The 8,153-nt window shown below is 41.2% G+C and overlaps 1 protein-coding gene across 3 annotated transcripts in view; it reads right to left on the bottom strand.

The window, feature by feature from the left end:
- Window positions 1-5,213: 5,213 nt before the first annotated feature.
- The window catches only part of LOC142915790 (uncharacterized), a 43,147-nt gene continuing 40,207 nt past the window's right edge, over window positions 5,214-8,153 (bottom strand). For all 3 annotated transcript variants that reach the window (XM_076061468.1, XM_076061469.1, XM_076061467.1), the window contains 2 exons: window positions 7,579-7,692; window positions 5,214-6,713 (listed from right to left, as the gene is read on the bottom strand). Coding sequence is in view for 1 of the 3 variants with exons in the window: in XM_076061467.1 (XP_075917582.1) it covers window positions 6,000-6,713; window positions 7,579-7,692 (828 nt within the window). In the remaining 2 variants the exon portion in view is untranslated. The remainder of the gene's footprint in view (window positions 6,714-7,578; window positions 7,693-8,153) is intronic.

Raw genomic sequence — 8,153 nt, 5'->3', positions numbered from 1 at the left:
CTTGTCCTTGGCAGTGGCAGCAGCGTACCAGACGGTTATGGAGGAGGTGAGGATGGATTCAATGATCGCTGTATAGAATTGCACCATCATTGTCTTTGGCAGGTTGAATTTCTTCAGCTGCCGTAGAAAGTACATCCTCTGTTGAGCTCTCTTGGTGAGGGAGCTGATGTTCAGTTCCCACTTGAGGTCCCGGGAGAGAATAGTGCCCAGGAAGCGGAAGGACTCTACAATTTTGACTGGGGAGTCTAACTGGGTGATGGGGGGGGGGGCTGTATTCTTCCTGAAGTCCACAACCATCTCAACTGTCTTTAGAGCATTTAGCTCTAAGTTGTTCTGGCTACACCAGGTCACCAGGTTTTCAGCTTCCCACCTATAGTCAGACTCATCCCCACCAGAGATCAGCCCAATGAGGGTGGTGTCGTCCGCAAACTTCAAGAGTTTGACGGACAGATGATTGGAGGTGCAGCTGTTGGTATACAGGGAGAAAAGCAGTGGGGAAAGGACGCAGCCCTGAGGAGTTCCGGTGCTGATGGACCTGGAGTCAGAGATTTGTGTTCCCAGCTTAACGCACTGCTTCCTGTCAGACAGGAAGTCTGTGATCCATTTACAGGTGGTGTAGGGCAAGTTCAGCTGGAAGAGCTTGTCCTGAAGCAGGGCAGGGATGATGGTGTTGAAGGCAGAGCTGAAGTCCACAAACAGGATCCTGGCGTAGGATGCTGGGGCGTCCAGATGCTGTAGGGTGAAGTGGAGGGCCATGTTAACTGCGTCGTCCACAGACCTGTTGGCTCTGTAGGCGAACTGAAGGGGGTCCAAGAGAGGCTCTGTGATGGCTTTGAGGTGTGCCAGGACCAGGCGCTCAAAAGACTTCATTACCACAGATGTAAGGGCGACCGGTCTGTAATCATTTAGTCCTGTTGGCCTTAGCTTTTTGGGCACAGGGATGATGGTGGAGGACTTGAGACAGGCTGGTACATGGCATGTCTCCAGGGAGGTGTTAAAGATGTTGGTGAACACCGGAGACAGCTGGTCAGCGCAGTGTCTAAGGGTCGCTGGAGAGACAGAGTCCGACCCGGCTGCTTTGCGTGGATTCTGCCTCTTGAAAAGTCTATTAACTTCTCCCTCCTGAAAGGAGAGAATCGTCTCTGTAGTATGGGTGGGGGGTGGGGCCTCTCGGGTGGGAAGGGGTGGTTCAGGATAGTCCAATTGTCTTTCAAATCTACAGTAGAACTCGTTCAGGTCGTTGGCTAGACGGGAGTCGTTAGTGGTGTGGGGGGCTCTGGGTTTGTAGTTGGTGATCTGCCTGAGCCCTCTCCAGACAGAAGCAGCGTCGTTAGTAGAGAACTGGTGTTTTAGTCTGAGTACAGTCGTTTAGCCTCTCTCACCGCTTTGCTAAACCTGTTCTTCGACTCCTTGAATCTGTCTCTATCCCCACTCCTAAACGCTTCCTCCTTCTCCAACCTCAACCTTCTGAGCTTTGCTGAGAACCAGGGCTTATTGTTGTTAAAGTTCACCCTGGTACGTGTTGGGATACAGCAGTCCTCACAGAAGCTGATGTCGAGCATATTTACGGAATACACCACGTGGTGGTGCCGCCGTTGACCCTGGCCATTGACCGAGCAGCCCAACGTTCCTACTACCAGCTCCCTCCGCAGGAGAATGTGTTATGTTATCTTATCTCACACCACGGTTAATGGTATGGTTTACAAAATGGAGTATAATAGCGCCTCGCAGCTGTCTCTCACCCCTCCTCTGTTCCGACCATGGATGAACTCGTCCGTCTGAACGGGGCCCGTAGCTATCCGTGGTGCTAAAGTTGAGGGTAAGAATCCACCCATTTTTTCGCCATATAGCATTGTGATATATAACGACTTATTGTTGGTAGCTTAGCTGATTGGAGAATATAGAGTTTATTGATAACATTAAGGTAATTTATATTTTAGTTTTTTATTGGTTCACTATATAGTACTGTGAATAGCTCGGATGTGTAGGCCTTGACTTCAACATAGTCATTTCTGTGACCAGTCACTAGCTAATCACTCAGTTATTTCAATGCTAAATTCGCCTAGTTATTTCAATGCTAAATTCTCCTGTTTGATTTGTACTAAGTGCCTCGGTGAATGTGTATGCTCTGACTTTAACGTAGCTATTTCTGTGACCAGTTACAAGCTAATCACTCAGCTATTTCAATGCTAAATTCTATGCTAATTCCTTTGTCAAGAGGTGCCTCTGCGGATGTGTATGCTTTAACTTAGATATTTCAATGCTAAATTCTATGCTAATTCCTTTATCAAGGGGTGCCTCTGCGGATGTGTATGCTTTAACTTTTAACATAGCTATTTCTGTGACCAGTCACAAGCTAATCATTCAGCCATTTCAATGCTAAATTCTATGCTAATTCCTTTGTCAAGGCGCTTTGTTTCCTCTCACACAGCTTAAAGGTCGTGATCTGAACGTGGCTCTTTCACTCCAGCGCTGTCCTACCAGACAGTCTCGTCCCTTCACCTGATGAAGGCCGCTTGTGTTGTGGCCGAAACGTCGTGAGAATATTATTGTTATTTTATTTTATCAATTTATTATTTTATTCTCATTCTACGTGACTTTACCGAAAGAACCAAAGAAGAAGTATGTGTTAGCTAGAGTAGGTCGGTGGTCACCACCTTATGTGCAGTGTTATATTACTTACCGTTCTAATAAATCAGCGTTGCCTCCCAAGGAGTCGTGTGTGCACCTAATTCGCACCCACTACAAATGCAATACTACTGTAGAATTCAGTGGTAAATGCAATACTACTGTAGAATTCAGTGGTAAATGCAATACTACTGTAGAATTCAGTGGTAAATGCAATACTACTGTAGAATTCAGTGGTAAATGCAATGCAACTGTAGAATTCAGTGGTAAATGCAATAATACTGTAGAATTCAGTGGTAAATGTAATACTATTGTAGAATTAAGTGGTAAATGCAATAATACTGTAGAATTCAGTGGTAAATGCAATAAAACTGTAGAATTCAGTGGTAAATGCAATACTACTGTAGAATTCAGTGGTAAATGCAATACTACTGTAGAATTCAGTGGTAAATGCAATACTACTGTAGAATTCAGTGGTAAATGCAATACTACTGTAGAATTCAGTGGTAAATGCAATACTAATGTAGATTTCAGTGGTAAATGCAATACAACTGTAGAATTCAGTGGTAAATACAATAAAACTGTAGAATTCAGTGGTAAATACAATACTACTGTAGAATTCAGTGGTAAATACAATAAAACTGTAGAATTCAGCGGTAAATGTAATAAAACTGTAGAATTCAGTGGTAAATGTAATACTACTGTAGAATTCAGTGGTAAATACAATAAAACTGTAGAATTCAGTTGTAAATACAATACTACTGTAGAATTCAGTGGTAAATACAATAAAACTGTAGAATTCAGTGGTAAATGCAATAAAACTGTAGAATTCAGTGGTAAATGTAATACTACTGTAGAATTCAGTGGTAAATGCAATACCACTGTAGAATTCAGTGGTAAATGTAATACTACTGTAGAATTCAGTGGTAAATGCAATAAAACTGTAGAATTCAGTGGTAAATGCAATACTATTGTAGATTTCAGTGGTAAATGCAATACTACTGTAGAATTCAGTGGTAAATGCAATACTATTGTAGAATTCAGTGGTAAATGCAATAAAACTGTAGAATTCAGTGGTAAATGCAATACTACTGTAGAATTCAGTGGTAAATACAATACTAATGTAGAATTCAGTGGTAAATACAATACTATTGTAGAATTCAGTGGTAAATGCAATACTACTGTAGAATTCAGTGGTAAATGCAATACTGTAGAATTCAGTGGTAAATGCAATACTATAGAATTCAGTGGTAAATGCAATACTACTGTAGAATTCAGTGGTAAATGCAATAATACTGTAGACTTCAGTGGTAAATGCAATACTATTGTAGAATTCAGTGGTAAATGCAATACTATTGTAGAATTCAGTGGTAAATGCAATACTGTAGAATTCAGTGGTAAATGCAATACTACTGTAGAATTCAGTGGTAAATGCAACACTACTGTAGAATTCAGTGGTAAATGCAATACTGTAGAATTCAGTGGTAAATGCAATACTACCGTAGAATTCAGTGGTAAATGCAATACTATTGTAGAATTCAGTGGTAAATGCAATAATACTGTAGAATTCAGTGGTAAATGCAATACTACTGTAGAATTCAGTGGTAAATGCAATACTACTGTAGAATTCAGTGGTAAATGCAACACTACTGTAGAATTCAGTGGTAAATGCAATACTGTAGAATTCAGTGGTAAATGCAATACTACTGTAGAATTCAGTGGTAAATGTAATACTACTGTAGAATTCAGTGGTAAATGCAATACAACTGTAGAATTCAATGGTAAATACAATAAAACTGTAGAATTCAGTGGTAAATGCAATACTACTGTAGAATTCAGTGGTAAATGCAATGCTACTGTAGAATTCAGTGGTAAATGCAATAATACTGTATAATTCAGTGGTAAATGCAATAATACTGTATAATTCAGTGGTAAATGCAATAATACTGTAGAATTCAGTGGTAAATGCAATACTACTATAGAATTCAGTGGTAAATGCAATAATACTGTATCATTCAGTGGTAAATGCAATAATACTGTATAATTCAGTGGTAAATGCAATAATACTGTATAATTCAGTGGTAAATGCAATAATACTGTAGAATTCAGTGGTAAATGCAATACTACTGTAGAATTCAGTGGTAAATGCAATAATACTGTATAATTCAGTGGTAAATGCAATAATACTGTATAATTCAGTGGTAAATGCAATAATACTGTATAATTCAGTGGTAAATGCAATAATACTGTAGAATTCAGTGGTAAATGCAATACTACTGTAGAATTCAGTGGTAAATGCAATAAAACTGTATAATTCAGTGGTAAATACAATACTACTGTAGAATTCAGTGGTAAATACAATAAACCTGTAGAACTGCACACGCTCTTGTGTGCCGGTTACCTAACATTTACAAACGGAAGCACAGTTAAATAAACATCCCCAATATCTGCATTACCGTATATGTTCAACAGTATGAACATGCAACTCTTTGTCGCTTAATGCAGATACTCTGCAATGGGTATACGGCACAGCGCTCGTACGTGCTGGTTTCTGTATGCACCGACACACAGGGCATAAAACGAAACAGGCTGCATCAAGTGTTTATTCGTATATCAACACGAAACGCATCATTAAACCTCCAAAATGTAAAAAGGGACAAACGCTCCCAACATTTTCTATTGAACACATGAGTACAGTATAACGTAATGGACACATCTTCCATTTTCTTTGGTTCTTTCGGTAAAGTCACCACCACGTACAATGAGAATAATAAAATAATAAAATAACACGATAAAATTCTCACGACGTTTCAGCCACAACGCAAGCGGCCGTCTTCAGGTGAAAGGAACAGACCCGTCGGGACGACAGAGCTTCAATGAACGTTGTTAAGATTCGAAGCGACTTTTTAGCTGGTTGGGGGAAGTGAGGCACCTTGACAAAGGGGTTTACATATCAAACAGGAGAATTTAGCATTGATATGTAAACCCCTTTGTCAAGGTGCCTCTCTTCTCTAAACCAGCTTAAAAGACGCCTCGAATCTTAACAACGTTCGTTGAAGCTCTGTCGTCCCGACAGGTCTGTTCCTTTCACCTGAAGAAGGCCACTTGTGTTGTGGCCGAAACGTCGTGAGAATTTGTTATTTTATTTTGTTAATTTATTATTTTATTCTCATTCTACGTGGTGGTGACTTTACCGAAAGAACCAAAGAAGATGAATCCTTGCAGTCACGAAAGCTTTAAATAGAAACATCTTCCATTCTTTCTTAGCTTTCTTCTTTTATATACGCGAGGGATTTGCCTCTCGAACGGTGGGGTTCACGTCGAAAAATATTTGACGCCTGGCACGCCCTAAGCCCCGCGGTGGGAATAGGCTATTCCTTTTTCACGTCCGTCACATTAAACTTTGGTTTTTGCACCACAGGTTTTGACTTCAGCATCGGTCCAAACGGACAGCTGTCTTCACCTGATGGTTTCCTCTGCTCGTGAATGAGACTGGGACTTCCCGGTGCAGTTCCAGTGGTATTTGAAACTGTGGGAGGCTGATGGAAAGGACTTGCGACCGCGGATTTTGGAGAACTGAGAACGGACTGAATTTGAGACGAGTTAGACGCTGATTTTACATTAAAAGGGTTTCCACTACTTGGTTTAGGACTCCCCGGAGGTGGTGACTTGACAGGAAAAACGGCGTTCTTAGTCTCTGAATGACTCGACGCCACACTCACGCTAGATGGCTCGTCATCTTTGAACAAGACGCTTGGGAAACTGACTGGTCTGAATGGTTTCGGCTTCCACTGGTGAACTCGTGGTGGCTCAGTTACAATCACCTTCTTAGGCATGCCAGCACAACTGCCAGATCGGATGGCATCAAGCATGGCCAGACGTGCATCCTTGGGCCTACGCTCTGTACCTGTGGCCCCGTTACCCACGAGGATGACAGGAGGTGGTGGGGCTATGGGGACTGGAGGAGAATGCACAGGTGCAAGCCGTGGCCGCACTGTGGCTGAGTCGCCCGAGTCGGCTTCTCTCAACTGCTGAGACACCAGTTCTTCGTCTTCTGCTGCTGCCGCTGCTGCTGCAGATGGGGTCTATGGAAACCAGAAGACAGTAGAACACAGCAGTCAACGAGACACCAAGACTTGTGCTACCTGGGGTAACAACACTTCAAGTTCAGACAAATCACGCCATTGTTCGATGCCGTGCAAACGTACATCCTCAAGCTCAAAGAAAATTATGTTGAAGGACGTTTTTGTTAATGTATTAATGGGAGCAAGACAAATAGGCCCTAATATGCGTGATTCGTGTAATTTGCAACAGCTGTCAGGTTCACAAAAGTTCCATTATCCACGGCCCTATTCTTCCTATTATCCTCGATTATCCCCGACTTTCTCATTAGTCATTGCGGAATGGCTTCCTATGATCTGAGATTTTTGAAGGTAAGTGTCCCACGCGGGCACATACATCCCTATCGTACAGAAACTTTTAATTAAAAAAATCACTTTGGCCAAAGCAAATGAACGGATGGCACTTGCTTTGTTTATACACTGCATGGGAAATCAAAGACACAAAGACGAGACACACACACACGAGACACAAATATCCCCACCCTCCCCCACCCTGTACAGCTGTCACTGACTCTTGGAGCAAGTGATGTTAGCACGTGCTAATGTTTACACACCGCACCGGGTACTCATTTGAGGCCGAGTCACGTAGAAGGGAAACAATAAAATAATAAAAAACAAAACAATAAAATTCTCACGACGTGAAAACCACACCTGATGATGATTGCTTGTGTTGCAGTCGAAACGTCGTGAGAATTTTATTGTTATTATTCATTGTTTCCCTTCTACGTGGTGGTGACTTTACCGAAAGAACCACGAATGTGAATCCCTGCAGTCACGAAAGCTTTAAATCAAAATTAAATACACAGCTGTCACTTGCATTCCCACTTACTTTTCTCAGTCGTTTCCCTCCTGCGCCTGATGGAACAGCGACAGAAATGCGAGCATCTCTCTCTGCCTCACTGTCTACAGCTGCCAGCATTGCCTGCAGATGTTCACCCGAAACCTAGAATATAACGGAACAGCGACCAGAACATTTACGGAAATGTTGTACAACGTTTCACGTTAGCAAGGTAAATGTTTAATATAATATTGTTAGCTCTTTCGGTAAAGTCACGTTGAAGGGAAACAATAAAATAATAAAAAAAATATATATAAAACAATAAAAATTCTCACGACGTTTCGACCATAACACGACCGTTTGTGTTATGGTCGAAACGTCGTGAGAATTTTTATTGTTTTATATATATTTTATTATTTTATTGTTTCCCTTCAACGTGACTTTACCGAAAGAGCTAAGAATATGAATTACTGCAGTCACGAAAGCTTTAAATCAAAATGTTTAAGATAACTTTAATTATACATGTGCAATCATGGTTAACAATGCAGGTTCTACAAATACTTTTTTTTTTAAATAAACGAATCACATTTAATTTAGGCTATACACAACATTTTCCATATTTATTA

Source organism: Petromyzon marinus, unplaced genomic scaffold, assembly GCF_048934315.1.
Source record: "Petromyzon marinus isolate PM22_M1 ecotype Great Lakes invasive population unplaced genomic scaffold, UKy_Petmar_22M1.pri1.0 PM_G_Scaffold_35, whole genome shotgun sequence".
Lineage (NCBI taxonomy): Eukaryota > Metazoa > Chordata > Hyperoartia > Petromyzontiformes > Petromyzontidae > Petromyzon > Petromyzon marinus.
The sequence above is the reverse complement of the archived record's forward strand: the minus strand, read 5'-3'. Positions and strand labels throughout refer to the sequence as shown.